This window comes from Choloepus didactylus, chromosome 3, assembly GCF_015220235.1.
Source record: "Choloepus didactylus isolate mChoDid1 chromosome 3, mChoDid1.pri, whole genome shotgun sequence".
Classification (NCBI taxonomy): Eukaryota; Metazoa; Chordata; class Mammalia; order Pilosa; family Megalonychidae; genus Choloepus; species Choloepus didactylus.
Window position 1 is genome coordinate 119,917,223 of NC_051309.1, and position 23,127 is coordinate 119,940,349.

The following is a 23,127-nucleotide window of genomic DNA, read 5'->3' on the forward strand; positions in this document are numbered from 1 at the left end:
GGTAGTCATGAAGAGGTGACAGATTGACAACAAATAGGTAAATTGATCCATCCATAATTCAGAATTGGATACATTGGTCTTTCAGAACTTTCTATTAATTGTCTTAGGGCAATGGTTCTCAAACTTTTCTTAGTAATGGTGGGCTGTGATTATGAGCTAAATATATTCATAAGGACTTTTGGTACTTTAGTTTTATTGTTTTTGACAATTCCCGAAAGAGTCCTGTCTTTCTTCCCAGCCACTGAGTGCACTGAGTAGCGTGGGGAGGTGTGGTATGGCTGCAAGGCTTACTAAGTCACCAGGGTCTGGCTGGTTTCCCTGAATCCTCTCACTGTAAGAGTAGGCGATATTTTTGTGTGTGTGGTAATGAGGGTGTCGGGGATTGATTTCGGTAATGAATGTACAACTATGTAATGGTACTGTGAACAATCAAATGTACGATTTGTTTTGTATGACTGCGTGGTATGTGAATATATCTCAATAAAATGAATAAAAAAAAAAGAGTGAATCCGAACTCACAGTCAACAGTCATAAATATAAATTAAATAAAACTTGCCCTGTATCAGAAAAGATAAATTAATTACATCTGTTGACATTCAACAGGTAGTGAATCAGATCTCAGTAATCAAGAACCACCACTGGACAACTTGTCCAGGAGTAGAGTGTTTGAAGATGACATTACAGAAGGGGTGCAGCTTCAATACATGCTAGTGGCTGAAATCATGGTGTCAGGTATGAATAACGAGTTCTCCAATAGAACTTTGTTTCCAACAATGTCCATCCTACTAATTAGAAATTCTGAATTATCTCTCTAACTTAATGTTGGCGAAATCTACACACAGCTAAGGAAGCCCAACTTTGAACTCCAGTCCTTCTCCTCTTCCAAATGGTGTGTCTGAGGAAGATGCCTTCATATTTGGCAGGAGATGAACTCTACTTGTTGAGTCTGTATTTTGAACATTCCTTGAAGAAATATAACTTGGAGACAAAGGTGAAAAATAGGACAGAACAGATTTCAGTGTATTGCCATCCACATCTAGTAAGCGGTATTTGGCCCATTTACTTGTCCTTCTATGAGTGTGAAAAGTGGATAGTAACTAATAAGGAAATAAAGCTTAATTGCTTCAACTGCTACAGAAAGTTCGCAAAAGGCCAATGTTAAAATTCTTTTCTTCTATATTACGCATTTAACACCAAAATGCTATATAATTTGTTCAGTATGTAATAACTTTAGGGAACCCCAGTCTTTTCAATTCTGTGTTAATTCACTAGACTAGTGGTTTTCAAACTGGGCTTAGCTCAGCCCTGTGAATTCTGAAAATCCCACTCCTCCTTCACTCACTTACTGCCCTTCCATCAGTGCGGTTCTACTTTGGAACATTTTATTTATTTAGATTTTTGAGTAACGTTTTATTTCAACAAAATGTCTCTGGCTAAAAAAAGTTTGAAAATTCCATGTTAGGACAGGAGATACATTTAAAGAAGTGTAGTCTTTAAATGTATCACAAAAAATGTATCACAAAAAAGTGATCTTCAGACTACTTTTTTTGTGATCTTCAGACTACTTCAGAGCTGTACAGGACCCCAGGGACCTCTTGTCCCACCTTATAAGAACTTATAAGTATGATTTTTGATAATATATAAACAAAGAGGTGTGTGTTTTTAGTAATAAGCACTTTTGTATGGTGCTTTAGAGTATCCAAAGTCCTTTAAATATATTCTCTAATTTGATCCTTATCACAACTCAATATTTTGTAGATGCAACACTAGGTATATTTAGTCAATGGCTTAAGTTTTAAGTTTTTTGAAAATTATGAGCAAGTAACTTACTCATGCCAAGAAGCACTGGAAAACATTGTCATATTAGAAATATTATCCATTTAGTGATTATTTGTTTGCAATACATTGTGCTCAGTGCTTGGGTTTACCGTGATGAGCTAAATATAATTCCAGACACCAAAGTCACAGTCCGGTGTGGAGACAAACAATATGATAGAATAAAATAATACAGAGGGTCTTATCTGTGTTTCAGAGTGAGATTTCATTTCAACAAAGTGTCTGTGGTTAAAAAGAAGTCTGAAAAACTCCATATTAGATTTTAGGTCAGTATATTCTTATTCCCCCAAAGTACACAGACTAATACGTAGCAGGTAGATTTGTGTATTAACTCGACAAAGAGATTCAATCATAAACAGTTTTATTGTCAATTTATTAAAATCATGAATTCTTCTAAATTCATGAATAAAAGTGAAAATTCTAGTATGGTCCATTGGGTCCTGCAGGGACTAGCCCTTATAAACCTTACCAGCCTCAGCTTTACCCTTCTGCCTTGTATTTCCATGGACTGCTTCGTTTATACTGACCTTGCCTGTCATGTCCACGTGTTGTTTTCTCAGCTCACGGTGCTCTTTCTAACCCCATCCAACTCCTGCATGTCTTTCAAATCTCACCTTTATATGCCTTTCCTACTCCCCTGATCAGGTTATCCTGTTACAGCTATTTAAGAACCTGGTACTCTTTCATGATAGCAATCATCACACCTGTCCTTCAATAATTAATCATGCAAGACAGAAGAATTCTTCTCTCTATTCTTCTCTCTATATCTTTGGTCCTCAATGAGGCCTGGGCACATAGTACGTACTTTTAATGGAATTTCATTAATTTTACTAACATGCCCCAGAATCCCTTCTCATTTGATAAGGTTAATTCTGATTCACATTGTCACATGCTCTTTTTCTTTATCATCTTTATTTAAATTTACTTAATATTTTATAATTCTCAAAGGTCTATTATTAAATAATTTTTTTCTTCAAATTCTTACAATGATCATGTGAAATGACTGGGAAGAAATTATCACCTGTATTTTAGAAAAGAGGAAGACGAGGTACAGACATTCCTTCAAGAGTGAGCTTGTGGCAGAAAGAACTTTGACTGTAGCCCATCCCTTCTATAACTACATAGCCTTTGCTTTTCATTATGCAAGTTGCCTTGAGGTTTGCAAGTTACTGAACAAATTCTGAATTTTATTTTAATTTAAGATAATTCTGCAGGTGATTTAAAATGTCTTGGGTAATTGGATACTGTCCACTGTGAGCAGCGTTATGATCTGGAAGTTAGTCTTCCAAATAAATGCTGAATCAGATGGATAATTGATTTAGGCCGAACTTATCCATCTGCAAGAGTCGTGAGGGTAGATGATCAAGCAAGCATGAAAGGCATGTGTTCCCACAAGAGAAATCTCACTCAAGCAGCTAAGCAAATCAAATGCAATTACCCAACATCTGCATTGACATTGCAACTGAATCCTGCTGGGTCATTTAACCTTGTTTAATTTATGGATGAGTTTGGAGAGTTTCTTTTATTTCTATACTGAGAAGAGCAAACTTAACAGTGAATAGATAGATGATAGTTTAGTATCTGACTATGGTTTTCCAGATATCCGCACCTCCATAAAAGGGAAGGCATCTGGAGAGTGATTTATCAGTAGATTAAGTAGAGAAAACCTTGCCTGTGTTTATTATTCAACATGTAACTGTTCCTTGAGGCATTTGCATTTCAATGGAGTATGAAATGGAATGATCCATTTACAGCATTTGGTTTTATGGTTCATGACTCCATACAAGTGCCTTGAGGTTTGCAAGCCACTGCATAAATCTTGATAATAAACTCATATTGTGATCTACAAATTCTATTTACATGAAACATGATTTTAACAAATCGACAATAAAACTTTTTATGATTGGATTTCTTTGCCATGTGGGTACACAGATCTACTTGCTACATTATTAGTCTCTGTTTCTCTGGAGAATACGAATATATTGATCACCTTTGTACATCATAAAGTTGGGAATTTTAAAATAAGTGGTAAACCTTTTGGAATTTGAGTCTACTCATAGTAATTTTATCCTTCAAATTTGCGAGTGCTTTAAGAAAAACTTATCAATAAAATCTCACAGGGCTCCTTGAACACCAGATAGTTCTTTAAGACTAAAGTTTGTTGTGAGCATGTGAATAATTTGAAAACATGGCTTATGGATCCTTTAATATAGGTATAGCTTACTGGTCAACAAAGTGTTTCTGCTTGAAGGTTAACCTGTTCCAGAACTTGGGAAAAAAAGTTCTGCAATGTTCTGTTGAACCCAGAACATTATAGCCTATTTTCTCCTCTGAGGTCTGGAAATAATCTGATGGAGTTCTCACTGTTTGCAGATCAAGATGACTGTGCTCTCATGGGATGTGATGCACATGCTGAATGTGTTTCAGAGGGAGACAACACCAGGTGTCAGTGTTTGAAAGGATTTGCTGGGGACGGAAAACTATGTTCTGGTAATAACAAAGGCCAAACACACATAATATCTAGAAAATAGTGAACAAGAAACATTCTTTCAGCTTGTACCAACTCAAAATCTCCAGAAGGATTTATGTAATCAACAAGATTGAATAAGTTATTTCATATTAGCTAGAAGGATAGATGGATGACATGCATAGAAAGTATGAAACATATATTTATATTAAAATTATATGGTGTATGCAATTGACATTAACGGGGAAATTTATAATTAGCTTCAGGCACATAAATTTGAATTAAAGTCAAATTTATAAATTTGCCAATTCCACTAAAAGCAAAACTTTCAGAAGCTTAGGTCAAAGGTATAGTTGGATTAAATAGGTTGTGTTGGATAGGTTTTATTTTACATTGATAGCATCAAATTTATGTTAGCTATTACTGGACAAAATCACAGTCCTTATGGTCTGCAACTCTGTTGCAAAGTGATTTATCTACAAATTCCTAGCTAATCAGACAAGTGGAAACTCTGTGCAAGTTGATACTTGATTCAGAAGTGACCTTTATGTCCAAGATGCAGGGTTCACATTATATTTTCAAACATTAACTGTAAATGGAATGATTTAAACCAAGACCATTTCATTCTTTCCTACTATTCCTGTTCATACTAGGATTACCTAAATAGTTCACTGGTCATGATTTCTCCTACAGATATAGATGAATGTGAGATGGATGTCACAGTTTGCCCTCCAACCTCATCCAAGTGCATCAATACTGAAGGTGCTTATGTCTGTGGGTGCTTAGAAGGCTACCGAGGAGATGGAGTTCACTGTCTTGGTAAGAGTGTGTGGATGGAGGAGGGTAGAGTCAGGCCTCAGAGGAACATGAAACACTGTGGGGTAGGCCAAGAGAAGACAGAATGCAATTGGAGTTGCATGCATGTCAAGAGTAAAAGAGGAGTTGTGTGACTTGCTCAAACTGACACATTTCATTTCTGGGTGAATAGTCAAATTTGTGCCTATGTGCTATTACTACAATAGTCAGCTTCAAGAGTCTGCACTGGTTTCTCACCTCCACTCCCACCTTTCTAATTCTTACTCTGGGGTTTGAGTCACACCAGTGCCTCATCAATGGTCCATACCTTGAAATGTCAGGGTTGGGGCAGCCAACAGCATGTTCCTTGCCACTGAATTTGGCGACTGAACTGATTGAAGGATATTGGGAGTCACTGCTGTGTGCATAAAGGAAAAAGGGTGTGGTTCTGCAGAAGGGCACATGGGGTAGCTCTTGATGAATACATGGGAAAATCAAGCTACTGATACTCAGTCATGTAAAGAGTGACTAAAATCTCTTTCGTAATCACCGTTGTCTGCCAAGCTCTGGATGTGACTTGTCGGGCTGGGGCTTCACTTTGTGAATGTCTTATACTGTCCAAGGGTTGGTAGCATAGCATCTCCGTACAAGTGAAGACTTGCTTGAAGTCATCTGTTACCTACTGAAGTGGTTATCTGAAGTTTTACAGAGCTTTTAAAGTTCTTATTCAGTATTTTGTTTCCCTCCCTTCTGAAAACTTAAAAAAAGCCTTATTGTGGTGAGGGGCAGACACACCCTGAAAAGAAACTGAAATGGGACTGCTTTCTCCCACATGTTAAGGTTAAAGATGAAATTTCAGGCATAACTACCAATTTTCTGGATTTGGTTGAACCACCGATTTCCTGGATTTGGTTGATTTAAATCAGACCTTTATCAGATTAGTTTTATGGCATCCACAGACATCTATAAATGCTCTTTTAAGCACATCTTTGGCTGCCAGTTGGGAAAATGTCACTTCTCTAATTAAGCAGGCTCAGAGATAATTTAGATATACAGGCTTTATATTTAATTTCCTTTGAAAAGAAAAGAAGGTATCCTTTCTTGGGTGTTTAAACCCTTTAGACACTGGGATTCTCACTGTCTTACTCACCCACCTCCTTGTGGTAATGAACACGTGATACAGTGGCTGGCACAGCATCCTCGGGCTCCATGTGACCAATCAGTTTGCTCCTTTCTCTCTCTATCACTGTCTCTCTGTCTCTCTGTCTCTCACATTGAACCATCCCTGACATGTAAGTGCTATATAAAGGTGCTGTTATTATTCTTATTACTATTACTAGTAGTTATGTTTCTTGGCCAAGAATATATCTTCTTTTGTGCTTCTTGGAAAAGTGCACTCTCTCTCTCTCTCTCAACGTTAGAGTTTCTTGAGATTATAACAGGCAGTCAGCTAAAAAAATCCATTTGGGTCATTCGGAATGGCAGTTTGATGCATCAAATAGTTAACTGACCCCTATTAGGTGCAAAAGCACAGTACTAGGAACTGTGAGCAATGCCAAGATGAAAGCAGTTTTTGCTTGCAAGGGACATACGATCTAAAAGACATGCAGCCATGATAAATGGAGAAGAAAGGTACAAATTAAAAGAGAAGTAAAAACCACAGTGGAACTTCTGAGCTGAGAGAAATCATATCCAGGTGGAAGTCTTGGGAAAGGTCTCAAGGAGGAAGTGTCATTTAAGCTGGACAGTGAGGAATGAGTAAATTTTCATCAGGCAGAAATGTGAAGGGGTGAGGAGTATTCCAGATAAGAAAAAAATCACAGGTCTTATTTGTGGGGTAGAGAAGAGCCCAGTTAGGTGCTAAGTGTGGGTTATGTGTGAGGGTCCCACAGACCCAGAGGCTGGTTTGGTGGGTTGGGTTACGTGTGGAAGACTGGAGTCTGAGAGTGAGTCACTGGGGTTCTAATTCTTATCGCCAGCACTGACCAACAGAAATATGAGTAACATTACAAAAAGTTTAAAGAAATGGGTGAAGTTAATTTTAATAATATATTTTATTTAATCCAATATATCCAAATATTAACATTTCAATATGCAATCAACATAAAATTATTAATGAGGCATTTACCATTATTGTTGTTATTACTTTGGTACTAGGTCTTCAAAATCTGCTATGTGTTTTACATTTACAGCACATCTCAGATCAGACTAGATGCTTTTCAGGTGCCCAACACTCATTTCTGGGTGGTTGCCACCACATTGGACAGCACTGCTGAAGGCAATGGGGAGTCACTGACATTTAAGTGAAGTGGTGCAATAATGGGAGATGTAGTTTAGGAAGATGATTCTGGCACTGATGCTTATGGGTGGAGTGGGGGAGAGATGGTGTTCTGGTTTGCTAATGCTGCTGTTATGCAAAATACCAGAAATGGATTGACTTTTAAAAAGGGGGTTTATTTGGTTACAAAGTTACAGTCTTAAGGCAAGGTAAGGCATCAACAATAGCGCACCTTCACTGAAGAACACTGATGGCATCTGGAAAACCTCTGTTAGCTGGGAAGGCACATGGCTGGCGTCTGCTTGCTCCTAGGTTGCATTTCAAAATGGCGTTCTCCAAAATGTCAGCTTCAGCTTTCAATGGCTATCTTCAGAATGTCTCTCTAAGCTGCTCTGAGGTCCTTCTGTTTGTGAGTTCTTTTATAGGAGTTTAGCGATTAAGTCAAGGCCCACCCTCAATTGGCAGGGTCCATATCTCCATGGAAATATTCCAATGAAACATTTCACTCACAGTTGATTGAGTCACATCTCCATGGAAACACTCAAAGGATTCCAACCTAATCAACACTAATACGTCTGCCCCCACAAGATTGCATTCAAGAACATGAAGTTTTGGGGGACATAATCATCCAAACTGGCATAGATGGGATGTGGGAAATCTAGTGGAGCTGCTTTACTTGTAGTGATGTAAAGTAATTAAGAAGAATAAGGATCTAAATGTTCGGGTGGTGGTAGTTGAGAAAGAAAAAGGTTGGTAGTTAGGAAAGAAAGGGATGTTTTAATTTATACCTATGTACAAGAACAAAAATGTTTTATTTGATGTGACATGTATGTCAGTGGCAGGATGTCTATTTGCAAAAGTTAAATATGCATCTTTAAGATCTGAAAATCTAAACATTTTCCTAGGGATAGTTTACCAATCTCCAACTTTCTGTCTTAGCTGCCCAGGTTGGGACGTCTTTTATCCTTCCAGGTAGTAGGAAAACTTCCAGACGTAATCCAGGAGCTTAGGATACCTGAATAAATATGCACTGAGGCACTGAGTTCATCTCTCTCTCCAATATTCACAGTAGTATTATTAAACCTAATGTGTAGAGTTCTGAGAACAGGCAGGATGACAGAATGTGAAGTTGCTCCCTGGCTTAGTTTTCAAGGCTGCTATGACAAATACCACACACTGGTTGACTTCAACAACATGCATCATTTGCCTCACAGTTTGGGAGACTAGAAGTCCAAAATCAAGTTGTCAGCAAGGCTATACTTTCCTTCAGAGTCTGTAGCGTTCAAACCATGACAGTTCCCCGTCACATGGCAATCTCACTTTCTCACTGGTTTCTTCTGACTTCTGGCTTCTTCTCTGGCTTCTGCTTTCTCTTTCTCAGTTGTTTGAATTTCCTCTCTTTATTAAAAAAAAAAAAAAAAAAAAGCCTCCATTCATAAGGATTAAGGCCCACGCTGATTCAGTTTGGCCTTCCCTAAATAGGATCTTTGGAAATCCTATTCACAAATGAGTTCACACCCTGACTACTGACTCACCTTAACATATTCACACATACTATTTACAAATGAGTTCATACCCACAGCAAAGTGGATTAAGACTCGAACAAACGTGTCTTTTGTTGGGTGCATGATTCAGTCACCAGCGGTCTACCCTCTGGATCCCAAAAAGACATGTTCTTTCCACATGCAGTATGGCAGAAATTGAAGATGCTTCCCTACCTGAATTTTGAGTTTTCCAAATGTGTAACCCTCTTTCCTCCCCTGTACCCCACTTTTCTCTTCCCTGCTCCCGCGTTTCTGACAGATATTGATGAATGTCAACTGGGTGTGCACACCTGTGGAGAAAATGCTACCTGTATCAATACAGAGGGAAACTACACCTGTGAGTGTGCTGGGGCCCTGTCTGAACCCGGACTGATTTGCCCTGGTAGGTTAGCAAGTGGTCCCAGATTTGAGGGGAGGGGCTTGGTTCAGGAAAATTCTGGGCTCCAGTATATTTGCATTAGAAATTCTGGAAATCATTCAGTTCTAACAGGCTGGAGAGTTTGATTTCCTGATTAGGTTGCTGCTGAGCCTGAGAATTTGAAATGGTCCAAGTTTTCTTAATTTACCAGCATCTGGAATAAATCCTTTTTTTATTACTCACAATTCAATAAAGGTGGAAACACAGGTGGTTCTTTTTAACAATGCAGCTACTCTTCTGATTTGTAATGTTGGTTTCTGGAGCTGCTGCAAAAACTTTGTGGGGCTAGGCAAGTCTGTGAGAATGTCTGGACGTTAGCATTGTGAATCACTTTCAAGGATTTTAAAATGAAATTTTAAAAAGAAATTCAGTATTTCTTTATTTGAATCAGAAAATTACTAATGGTTGACTCCTGCTTCCTGAACCCTCTCCCCATAATGGGAATATCTTCTCACCATCAGCATCCCACATGGGAGCTGTTTGACTTACACCCTGGAAAACACAATCGAGGTGTTTCCTTGGGTCTCTCTGTTTTTGTCAGCATGTTATTATTTTTTTATTTGCTCTTCTTAGAAGTTTTGGAAAACTGCTAATATTTGCACAGTCAGCTACATATCCTAATGCTTTTCTTTTGAGCAGTGAGTCATTCAATAAATAAGACTTTCTTAGTTTCACATTCCCTTTTTTTGGCGACATTTCCTTTCAGTCCAAGTTGCTACAGTTTTGTCTTTGGAGGGTCCCCTGAAAGTTAAATGTTTGTAGAAGAAAAGTTAAATGCTTTTAGAAGAAAGTATCATTTGGGGGAATTTTTGAGACTCCCAGTGTTTTGGGGGATCATGGACTGTGTGTTGGAGGGTAGTCTAAGCCCTAAAGAGAAACTGGTTGTTCAATGAGATAATCTTAAAACCACCTGTTATCTCACACAGTTAGTGTGTGCTTGTGGATAACAGGTTTTCTTTTATGAGTTCAGCAATTATGGTTCCATATGGTGACATAGGAGTGGCCATTTTCTCAACTTCCTCCAACGTGCTTTATATCAAATAATACTGAACCTAAAGAAAGAATGGCTGGCTTCATGATGACTGACATATAGTCTGGTCAGGAAAGTGACACAATTGTTGCTCCTGATAGTTCTCCTGTCAGTAAAAGACATATCCCAAAGTGCTCACATAAATAAGTTTATGATATTGATACCGGAAGGATCCTAATCACTTCAGAAAATAAAAGCAGTATCTTTGATTCTTCTAGACTCTACTTCACCCACTCATCTCAGGGATGATGACCTCAATCCTGTCAGAAATAGTTATCCCGGATGTCCCCCGTCACATGATGGGTACTGCCTCCATGGTGGTGTGTGCATGTACGTTGAACCGGTAGACAGTTATGCGTGCAAGTAAGTCAAACTGTCTGTCTCTGTCTGACATGGAGATATTATATTGAAGACCATAACTTTTAGCTAATTTGTAAAATTTGTATTGAGGAGTGTTTTGGTTTGCTAAAGCAGCCGAAAAGTGATATACAAGAAATGGATTGGCTTTTCCAATGGGGATTTATTAGGTTGCAAATTTATAGTTCTAAGGCCATGAAAATGTCCACATTAAGGCCTCAACAGAATGATACTTTCTCTGAGGAAAGGCCGATGGCATCTGGGGTTCCTCTCACGTGGGAAGGCACATGGCTGGTTCTGCTGAACCTTCTCTCCTTCTGGTTTCAGTGACTTTCTCCAAAATGTCTCTGGGCTGCTGTCTCAGTCCTGTGGGACCATGTTTGCTTCTCCTGGAGGCAAACTCTGAATTACGTATTTTAGCTTCTCTGAGCTGCCTTAAAAATGACTCTATCTTTTATCCTCTTATAGAGGACTCCAGCAAGGGAATTACAACCCACCTTGAGTGGGCGGGGTCACATCTCCATGGAAACAATCTAATCAAAAAGTCCCACCCACAATAGGTGTGCCCCCACAAGATTAGATTAAAAAAGCATGGTTTTTCTGGGGTACATAATAGATTCAAACCAGCACAAGGAGATTTTCTGCAATTAGATTTTTCCTCAGGGGGAACAATTTTCAATACACACATTTATATATTGTATGTGTATGTGTGCATGCTTCTGCTGCACCCATCCTGTCCCCCAACCCCACCCCACCCCGTCGGCCTATGGTGAATGCAAATCTAAGGAAATAGTGATCTTCCCTTTGACTTAAATAACTTGATGTCACTACAAGTATAGTCTGGGGATTAAACTCCTTATTTTGGTTGGAAAACTTAGGCTTGCGAGAGAATTCCTTAAAATGTTTATTTATTTTCTGCCAGATACATGGAACCCATCCACAGCATGCTTCTGGGTTTACAAAAGTGTTATACAAATTCCCAACAGAACTTCATGCCTCTGGTTTTCAAAACTAAAACATAAATAAATAAATAAACAAACAAACTTATCTTTACTTTCTAATACCTCACTTTTACAATTTTTTTGCTTAGTAATAATTGCTGGATGTGGCAACTGCTCCTTCTTACTCCCTCCTCAATGCTCCCACGATAGTTTCGCATAGCGTCAACCTGAAAAGTGGGTTTGAAGGGGCATCACTCCCTCTATACTCACTTGGAAAACCTTTCCCTAGGAGTGTTTAATAAAACATACACACACACAATATTGACCTTAGCATCAAATTTTATTTTTAATTAATTTCATGTTTTCAAGGTAATATGAGGGAAAGGAGAGATAGTGAAAAATAAATGTCTCCCATGGCTAGACTCCTGACTGATTGATAATTTTCTCTGAGTCTGAGAAAAATAAAAATATTTTTGATAAAATATTCTGATCCTCACAATGGATGCTATAAGCTTAAAGGCTGTTGTTATTATTATCAATAATAATGAGCAGAGGCATAGTCTAAATTATTAGCTGAATGAGTTATATTCTGACAAAGTGCATGGCCTTGCATTATAAATCATGTCAGCCTGGCAAAAGTAATGAAAAATGCCCATGAATATTAGTAAAAATGACTCAGTTCTAATAGAATTCTATTTTTACATTCATATTTGCATGCTTAATTTTTAACCTAAGATAAATCTGGTACTGAAAATCCTTGATTTTAAGGTTAAGAAACAAATTTTTACCTCTTCATTGTTTCTTATTACCCCAAATAATGAAATTAAGAAAAAAACTGTTCTAGTTTATTGGTCATGGTTTGTTTTTCTCTATGACACTAACTTTGGATTATGAAAGACATTATAATAATATAAAGGGTATTGCAGAGTTACATGTTGCATTTAGTATGGTATTTTAATGTGGCCCTGTTGGTGTCAATTCATTAAATGATTGATGAACTCTTTAGCAACTGTTTTTCTTTCTGTCATTAATTCCTGATGAAAATATCATATTTCCCTGATAATGTTTTAAGCATGAGCTGCTACAAAATGACAATTAAACTGGAGAGAGCACTCAAATTTACAAACCTTTAATCAAAAGCAGTTTTAAAAATATCGCCAGAGTTCACAATAAGCAGAACCATAACTTTGTTTCTGAAATCTACATTTAATAAAAAATGTGGTTTAATCAAGAATTCAACCCTTTGCTCCTCCTGCCCTGATGACCTCACCTTATGTTTTATTAATTCTCTAATAACAAATCTCTATGAGTGCTAACCAAACCAACTTTTATTAGAAACACTTCATAGGCCTCATTTCATACAAATGTTCTTAGAGCTGTGAGCAGATTTACAGAGGCAGCTTTTCCTTCTTTGCTTAGAGGCAATGGAAGTCCCCTTCAAATAAGTGGAGCCCTAGGCTGTCCCAAGTTGATGTAGAGGAGGTGAGAAGTGGAAGTCTCTATGTACAAGATGTCCCCTGAAGGTTTCTTGGTCTGGAGATTCTCGGGAGGCTACAAACCTGAGCTCAGAGAAGGTCCTCATTCATTCTGACTTGGCTTTGAACCAGTCCACACCCTTCTGAGCAGGTCTTCTTTAGACCAAGATCTTCCAACACGTGCCCTGTGGAATGTTTCATGAAAAAAGGGTTGTGTCGTCAAATAAGTTTGAGAAGTACTGCATACTCTAGCCCTCAACTGCTGATTCACAACATACTACAACACATTAAAATTTTTTTGTCTTGTTTGTCTTGCTTTAGCCAAGAATTTTTTGAAATTATTTAACAATGGAAATGCAATCTTATTAGGCCATGGATTCTTTTGTTCAGTTTAACAGAACAGCTGATTAATAACCCAAAGAACCAGCAGTGTGTGACCCTCCCTTGTGAATGGTGCCCTGAAGTTTGACTGAGGCCTTATGAGGCTCAGAGAGGCCATCTCATATTGTAGCCTGCCTTGGTTTCCCAGGACTTTTGTCCTCATGATTGACCTATTCCTTGAGACACTAATATCTCTGAGGTCAAGGGTGTGACCTATTCATATCCAACATTTTAAAAGTCCCCGGCAGGAATTGATAGGAAACTGGCTATAGTCAAAGATAGCTAAAATTAAAACAAAATCCAGGAAAGCCTGAAAATAACTCAATGGTCCTTTCTGCTTCCTACACTTAGATCCTGCCATCTCTTGCATGGTCAGTTCTAGAATAGCTTTTCAGAGGTGAATAGGGCTTAAAACCCTTTTAGGGAAACAGAAACAGATGCAGTAGAAAGAACACAGGCTTTAAATCAGAGAATCACTTTAATCAAACCTATTGTTCACCAGTACTGCGACCCTGTACAGATTACTTAACCCCATTGTATCCTCATTTATAAAACAGGAATATGCCATTGAAAATAAAATGAGTAAAAGTGCCAGGCACAGTGTTAGACACATAACGCACATAACAAATGCTAGTTCCTTCCCCCCACCACCTCTGAAAGTGAGTCATCAGCTAAAGGTAGAACCAGGACTAGAATCACTATCTTTTGGGTCTGTCCGAAGCATTCTCCAATGTTGCCTCTTCCAGTGATGGGGATTGGTTTTGTAGATATTCATTACCTCAAGTCTTTTTAGAATATGGTAGGGATGTGGATATATAAATAGATAGATAGTTGATTCTAGGGGAAGGGGAGGGGAGACCTAATAAATGAGCACTATGAAATCCTTAATAGGATGATTTTGTGGTTGACGCTTTTATGAAGCATAATGCTTAAAAATTATACTTGCTTTCTACCCCAGATCCAATGTTTCTGTCAGCATGTATTCCCAGTAGATGGCAGCATTGTTTCACTTACTTTAATCTAAAGGCTCAACATGTATGTTGGTCACCAGTGATTCAAGTTAACAATTGCAGTGATGAAAGAGTAGTGCTTGTGACTGACTGCCCCCTTTTCCTCCATATAGTTTCCTCCATCCATAAAGCAAATATGGAAATGTTTGTATGTCACCACTGGGACCATTTCTCTTGAGCTAATAATGATGTATTTAAAAAGAAAAAGAAAATGCTTCTTCAGCAGACTGGGTGTGCTTCCGAGTCAGAGGTTATGCACATTCTTTTACAGCCCTGGCTAGAGTGAGAGGACTTTCCCTTCAAATGCTTCTGTCCTTTCACCTAGGTCATTGCAACCTGGTCAAACATTTATTTCAAAAACTCCCTTGGCTCTTAGGGCAGAGTTGCTTTGTGTTGGTTTTAAAAGGTGGCTCCTCAGGAAATGGATCTTTAACCGAAATTGATCTTTAATCAATATTTTGTAATGCCCTATGGAGGCGGTATGCAAATAATCCCCCATCAGTCCCAAGGCAAACAGATCAAAGGGGGACGTCCATGCTGCGCTAACTTATAAATCATAGTGCTTTCCACGGACCCCAGATGGCTTTTCCATACGCTTCCAAAGAGCGGGGTCTAGAAGGCAGAGGTTGGGAGGTGGCTGATGTTGAATCTGAAAAATGTAAGCATTTTTGGCCAGGGGTGACTGAAGACCCGTGTTTGTGTGTTGTCACAGCTGTGTCGTGGGCTTCGTGGGGGAGCGCTGTCAGCACCGAGACTTGTGGGAGCTGCGCCACGCCGGCCAAGGGCGGCAGCGGGACATCACCGTGGTGGCGGTCTGCGTGGTCGCGCTGGTCCTGCTTCTGGTCCTGGGGATCTGGGGTGCTCACTATTACAGGTGATCCTTTCTTTCTGTTGACTCTATAAGCCTCTTTCTCTCTCCCAGGGGGAATGCTGCCTCCCTGGGATGGATACACTTACTATATTTTAAAAGTGGTATAATAGTAAGAAAAAAAAAAAAAATTGCCCAGGATTTCACTGCCCTAAAGTATCAGTAGTTTTGCTTTTTCCCTGTTTCATTCCAGTCCTCATCCACATACCTGCATAGTTTATGTGGCTATCTAATGGCATGTGGTTGTTATGTTATCTAACATATGCATAATAATATTATGCACGACTTTCAGTTTCACATCTTCCCCCTCCCCATAGCCTGCATAACTATTATTTTTCATGGCTCCTTCAATTGAGTTGATATCCCATGAAGTAATTTTTGTTAAAGAAAATCTGTATCTTCTCTAACTTGGAAGGAAGTTTCTGGTCCTTGGATTTTGCACTTCTGATATTTTCAAGTTAAAAGCTAAACATTTTTGGACATTAATATTTATATATTTAATTATTTTAAGATAACACCACATTAGGGTAAAGGAATAAGCATAACAACTTCCATTTTCTTCAAATGTAGGACAGCATCCTCTGGTATCATCAACATTTAAAAGCAATTTATGTACTGTTATAGTTTATGCTCTATAAAGTCAGTGTCCTGAAACTTTGGGGCTGAAGGGGACTGTATAGATTAATCTAGTACAATCTCATCAATTTATGGATGAAGAACTTAAGACCCACTTAACTAATAAGCACAGATTCTCTAACAATGGACAGAATAAGACAAATATCTTAAGATAAAAATCCAACCGCCTTTGCCAGTACTACACAACCACTCAGGTAGCAATTGGTATGTATTGTGGAGAATTCAACATATCAGCCAAGTGGCACCTTTTCAGGATCTTGCTATATTCTAGTGTAGTGGTTAAGAGCATGGGTCATGGAATCAGACTGCACAGGTTCAAATCCCAGTTCATGCCTATATAACTTTTGGCTTGTTACTCACTTCAATATTCATTTATTTCCTTACTCTGTGAAATGGTGGGAGGAAGAGTAATCAGAAGCTTAAATAAGTTCTTCCAACATGTAAGACTTAATAAATGCTATCAATTGTTATTATGACTTGCCATGCACTGTCATCTTCCCCAAAGAGTCATGTGTTCCAAATCCTTTTCTACTATAGGCTGAGAGACAGAATTCTCAGGCACTAATTGGAAATTTGAATTCAGTGATCCTTCAGTGTTCTGGTATGCTAATGCTGCCGTTTGCAAAACACCAGAAATGGATTGGCCTTTGTAAAGGGGGTTTATTTGGTTACAAAGTTATAGTCTTAAGGCCATTAAGTGTCCAAGGTAAGGCATCAACCATAGGGTACCTTCGCTGGAGGATGGCCATTGGCATCTGGTAAACCTCTGTTAGCTGGAAAGGCACATGGCTGGCATCTGCTTGCTCCCGGGTTGTGTTTCAAAATGTTGTTCTCCAAAATGTCAGCGTCAGTTTTCAACAGCCATCTTCAAAATGTCTCTAAGCTGCAGCACTGAGTTCCTTCTGTTTGTCAGCTCTTTTATACGGCTCCAGGGATTTAATCAGACCCACTCTGAATGGGTGGGGGTAACACCTCGATGGAAATTATCCAATCAAAAATCTTGCCCATAGTTGATTGAGTCACATCTCCATGGAAACACTCAATCAATAGGTTACAACCTAATCAACACTAGTACCTGTGCCCCCACAAGATTGCATCAAAGAACATGGAATTAAGGGGACATAATACATCCAAACTGGCACAAGCAGTAACCATTGCACTTTTTAACTTAGTGTCTTGGATGTTTGGGGGAAGAATATCTAACGAACAATTATACCCTATTGTATAGAATGCCAAAAAAAGTAGATTTTTGGAAAAAAGTGTAGGAAAAAATGGATGCAAAAATTTAAATTCATATATGCCATAATTTTTAAGTATTTTTCTTATTTGATAGGCTGTGATATATTAAGTATTTCTCAAGTTCTAGTGATGTTTTCTAGAGCCCTGAATTGAAAGCTAATGGCAAATTGCTTTCTTGACTTGGAATTCAAAGACTAGCTCAACTGAGAGATTACTATAGCCTCATATAGAATGTGGGGCAGCTGGGAGTTGCTTAGGAGGAGAGTTCCATATCCCCAATCCCTTCTAGGGAATGGTTATGAAAGGGGGTAAGATCAAAACAAGGGAAGGAGCCAAGGGTTAGCAGTTCTCCTTCTCAGGGAAGCTCAACCTTAAGATTCTGGTGGCCTGTTAGTGAGATTAACTCAGAAGCTTGAAGGAAATTGGTCATGGGTATAGAAGCATAGGAGATGGATTTCATATAGGGGTTTGGATGGCATATCCAGCAATGCTGCAACTGTCCTCCCCAGGCTAAGGCTTGTGATGATTTTATAACAAAGTTTTCCCTCCAATTCTCCTTTTCCATGAAGCAAGGAAAGTTATAGGTGGACAGAATCATGAGAGTTAAAGTAAAGAAAGCCAATTTTTTGAATCTTATAACTTCAACCCTAAATAGCACAACTAGAAGGAAATATGGTATATTTATTCCTTACTATGTAATTCTTACTGACAACAACAAAAAAGATTCCAACCACTAGGCAAGAGGCAAGCAGCTCAGCCCCAAAAGGTAATAAAGAGAATCTAACCAACAAGAATAGAGAGAAATGCATGGCCAAGCAGCACAGTCTACATTAATCATTACTTCTCTTTGGCTCTTTTAAAAAGTAACTTCAGGTTCACAGGTATAACTGGAAGGTGAGGAGAGATTTCTGCTGCAGCAGCAGGCCTTGCTTCAGTGTTAATTCCACTGAGGCTTTAGTCTTCTGAAGAGAGGGTGGCCCATCGCACTGGGCCCTAATTGGCTATCTGGATGCTATATCTTCCGTTGTTTAAGAAGTACGCAGTCCCCCAGATGTATGCAATGTGGGGGGATGTCAGTGGGGAATAAAAGCCAGTCAGAGGCACACTGGTGTATTTCAGAGAAGATGCTCCTGCTTGGACATATTTTACGGTTTTTAATTCATTCATTACATGTTCATTATTTAAGCTATTGTTACAGTTGGTTTTGAGGAAGTGTCTCCCAAACACTATTTCATAGGGGCTCAAACTGAGCCTGCTTCTGGGGGCTGCTCATCCTAAGCAAGGTAACCTTGTCCCAGGCCAGGTTTGTTTCTTGACTAATTTTGGCTGTAGTTTTCTTGAGCGGATGGTTCATCTTTTCAGTTTTTCCTGTGGATTGTGGTCTCCAAGATGCATGTCGCTTCCAATGAATGCCTAGGGCATTTGACACTTTGTGAGTTATTCTGTCAATAAATGCACTCCCATCACAGCTCTGGATCGAGTGTGGAAAAGAGTCTATTAATGGTTCTATGCCTTCTTGGGCCTCTTTCTTTAAGAGGTGTTATTTAAGGTTAGGAGATTTTACATCAGACTGGGCCTTTACCTGAATGGGTTCAGTGGTTCTGGCTCTTCCTGGCATCCCAACAGCTCACACCTCTGGTTCTACCTTAAAAGGACGTCTTCAGTAATCTTAGATTGGACTCCTCCTAGGCATAGCAGAGCAGATTGAAAGGTGCAGCCTGGTCGGGGGCAACTTCAATGTCCATTTTTTTTTTGCTGAGAAGGTTACTTGGGCATTTAATTGAAATTAGTTAGTAAATCTTGTCCAAGTAATGGCATTGGACATTCAGGCATATAGAGAAAACTGTGTTTCAAATTTGTATTTCCTACTTGGCTCTCAAGGCATTGCCGAAAAGGTTTATCATTTGACGCTCCAGATATCCCAATAACTGCTACAGTTCTTGGTGAAAGACTTCCCAGTTTTTGGGTTCAAAACAGAGTGGGTAGCTCCAGTATCAATTAAAAAGTCTTTAAGTTTATTTCCTACTAATATAGACACCCAGGCTTCTGGTGGGAAATGGTGATGTGGCTGCTGAAGTTGGAAGGTGCCCCTGGGCCCCGTCATTCCTGGTCACTCTCATCCCTTGTGAGCTGAGGCATCCGGTGGGTGGATTTGTAAGGGGTCCAGACCTCCCCTTTCTGGGGGTGACAGGCATTCTCACTTCCCATGACCCTCTTCCCTGCGACATGCACATTGTAGTGGCCCCAGGGGACAGGTGTAGACCGTAGGGGCTCTGGGGGTATTACCCTTTGTTGTTATTCTTTGGCTGGTCCAGTATGTCTTGCTCCACCTAAACTTTGGCAGTTGGCTTCTCCCAGCAAGGTGGCTTGGCCCTTCCCCTGCTTTTCCTGAAGTTGGTCTTGGTTGTTAAAGACCTTAAAAACCAGTTGAGACATTGGCATTCCTAATCCTCCTTGTAATTTCTTCAGTTTCTTCCTTATTTCTGGAGCACTTTGCCTAATGAAAGTCATATTAATTAATCTCATGTTATCTGGTTGCTCAGGATACAGATTGGCGTACTGTCTATAGGTCTCAAAAATCCTTTCAAGGATTGGTCTCTGATGGACTTTCTGAACTTTTTTCAGGCTTTTTAGTTTTGGAACACCTTTCTGCATTCGTGTTATGATGCATCCTTTATAGTGACCTAATTTTGCTCAGTCCCCCTGCTAGTTTGTGTTCCAGTGCAACTTTGTCATAGGAATGGCCAGAACTCTGGGACATCCACTGGGCTGTTAGGTTGGTGGTCATGCAACCCATCAACTTCCTGCCGAGCTCTTTCAAGAACAATTCTATGTTCTTCAGGGGTGAGAAGGGTGTTTAAGAGGGCTTGAACATCTGCCCATGTAGGATTACTAGTAACAAAAATAGAAGTAAAGAGATTCTCATTGTCTTAGGGTCATCCTGCTACAAAGGCATGATGTTTTTCCAATTATACAGATCAGAGAGGGAGAAAGGAGAATGTATGTAAATAAATCCTCTGGGCTTTTCTTGGTCAGTTAGTCCAGCTGGAACTTTTGGGAATTGCCCTGTCCAGGATTGGGCAATCCCCTGACCAAATTGCGGGCCCTGACAGGTGTGAGATGGGGAGACCCTTCCTGACTGGGCAATGAGGGGGAGGCTGTACAAGGACTTGCTCTGAGGGCAAGAGGCACCATCTTCCTCCTGTTCCCTGGCGTAAGGAGGCGGGGAGCTGAGGGAAACTCTAGGTATAATAGGGAAAGGTCCTCAATGGGGCCAGAATCTGGTAGGACTTGTTTTGCTCAGGACTGACGTTTCTCTGATTTCCCAATTTCCCTTTTTCCAGAGCTGGGACCTGGTACATTTTTCTCTGTTTGAGTCATGATATTACATCTTTCTTGCAAATGCTTGCCTTGGCATAGTGCCAGGAATGATTGAACATATGGAATTTCATACCATTTCTCTTCCCTCTTACAAAATAATTCCAGTGGCAGTATAGTGTTATAATTAAGGGTCCCATTTTCCAGCCATTTTTCTCCAAACTCTAATTTATATTGAGGCCATGCCGTGTTACACAAAAATACCATCTTTTTCTTTTTTCATTGGTTCATAACTAAACATAGACCAATTAACTAAAGCACATTTTAAGGGGCTGCAGCCATTTATGCTGTTAACATTTTCCATGGTTGTAACTTTTAGCATGCTAAGACAAAGGATGCCCAGAACTAAACACAGACTTAAACTTGGTAGACAAAGATTCTGTACCAGGATGGAGTGGTAAAACCAGATTAAGAAGTTCAGAACTGGAATGTGAACACTTCTGTGACGAACCCTTATAAACCTGGGACCTGCACCCAGTAACCAGCTGGGATAAGGTGGGACTTGAACCTACAGTGAATCAACAGCGATAACCAGAAAACCAGAACAAATGAACAGGTTTTGCAAAAAAGTAGGCACTACTACAAAGTTACTCACCCAGAAGACGTCTGTACCTGGAACTGATTCTCCTTCCAAAATGAAACTGTGCTGTAGGGCCGAGGACGCTGGCAGGAATGAGAGAGACCCGGTCATAGTCTTTAGACTAAACTGGTCTAAGTGGCCACGCAGGGTTGGTGCCTGGGATTCTCCATCTTGTAGGGGCTGTGGAGCCTCAGGCAGGGGTCTCTAAGACCACTGTCCCATATGGGTCACCAACTTGTTACCACCCAAAGTGGGCTCATTGCCTGATGTACACAGAAGCCAATGCTGTAACACCAGAATTCTGAGAAAAGAGAGTTTATTGCAGCAGCTTGGCAGCAAGACAGGAGGTGAACCTCATATCTGCTTCCCTGAGCAGATGAGGTCTGAAGATTTTATACAATTTGGGGAAGGTGGGCTTAAGGGAATGGCTAAGGATAGGGTGAGATGACATTGGTTCAGGGGTAGGCTAAAGTGGAGCATGCACAGTTCCAAATCGTGCTACTTCATGCCTCACATGTTCAAAAATGGTGGCTTAGCCTGATCAGTGGGTGTGATTTTTACTGTTATAATTAAGCAAAGATGACTTTAGGTCAGGGCATCTCCTGACTGCACATGCCCTAGTGGCTAGAGCTGGCTAGAACTGGCTCTAGCAGGTGCTACAAAGGGAGAAGGAACAGTAATTTTTCTTGTGGTGAAGCAAGCTTCCTGAATAAACATGAGGAGGTGGGAGCTCAAACAAAGAAGATGGAAACTTCTGCAAACCAGTAAGGGAGAGCGTTATTTCAGTGAAAAAGTGGGTTAGTAGGTGGCGGTTCTATTACCTCTCCCTACCTCATAAGAACCTTGGAAAGAGTGAAACATTTTCTGAAAACTGTTATGAGCTCTGCAGAGAAGAATGCCTTAAAAACCCAAGGTTATGCTCCTACTTTTCTTCATATTTCTTCTCTCCTACACATTTTAAGTTAGCTAAATTTCAGCAGCAAAAATTGTTGCCCCTGGCAATCGAGTGGACTGAGTTATTTTTGTTTTTGTCTTGTTTTGTCAAAATTGTCACAAATTTTGCCTTTATCACAGGACTCAGAGGCTGCTATCGAAAAACCCAAAGAATCCATATGAAGAGTCGAATGGTGATATGAATGGTAGCAGGCCTGGTGACAGCGAGGCTGGGATGTCTTCTTGTCCCCAACCTTGGGTAATGAGACCAAAGCAGATGAAGCATGGAAGTGACTTGATGTTAACTCTAGTTCATTTCTCCTTATTCTTCACTGAGTTTGGAGAGACCAGAATCACTTACAGTTTCTAGTCTGTGCTAATGCTAGCCAAAACACCACACCACCTTGGGAGGTCATGGATCAGGGAAGAGGGAACTGTGTTTTAAATTAAGATGATAAAATGGGCTAAAATAGTGCCATAATTTAATGGCACAAGAAATTTATAGAATCTTCTTTTTTTCCAAGATGCAGCTTCTTCCTATAAGTTAGATTTTTATGGATTATTGTCCAAAATTTTGATAGACCCCTTCAGGTGAATGTCTTAAAAACCCAAGATTATGCTCCTAATTTTATTAGTATTTCTTCTCTTTCATACGTTTTAAGTCTCTAAACTTCAGCAGCAAGATAGTTGTTAGAATTAGCAAATAAAAATACAGGTTGTCCAGTTAAATTCATAATTACACTGAAAGTTCAAATTTAAATTCAAATTTAACTGTTTGTGCTGTATTTTATCTGGTAACCCTATGTAATTTCCAAAAAGCACAGTGGTTAGAAAGACTCCAGTAATTCAACTCAATTACTCCAGTAAATCATTGTGGGACACTAGAGGGCGGACTTGGGACAGGTTAATCTCTCTGGAAACCTGCGAGAATTTCCATTTCTAGAAACCTGTCAGAGACAAC

At 39.5% G+C, this 23,127-nt stretch overlaps 1 protein-coding gene across 1 annotated transcript in view; it reads left to right on the forward strand.

The window, feature by feature from the left end:
• EGF (epidermal growth factor) overlaps window positions 1–23,127 on the forward strand; it is a 93,740-nt gene that overhangs the window by 65,064 nt on the left and 5,549 nt on the right. Inside the window, exons 16-22 of the mRNA XM_037830461.1 lie at window positions 604–732; window positions 4,210–4,326; window positions 4,997–5,122; window positions 9,180–9,302; window positions 10,587–10,731; window positions 15,245–15,406; window positions 22,308–22,425. Coding sequence (XP_037686389.1) covers window positions 604–732; window positions 4,210–4,326; window positions 4,997–5,122; window positions 9,180–9,302; window positions 10,587–10,731; window positions 15,245–15,406; window positions 22,308–22,425 — 920 coding nt within the window. The remainder of the gene's footprint in view (window positions 1–603; window positions 733–4,209; window positions 4,327–4,996; window positions 5,123–9,179; window positions 9,303–10,586; window positions 10,732–15,244; window positions 15,407–22,307; window positions 22,426–23,127) is intronic.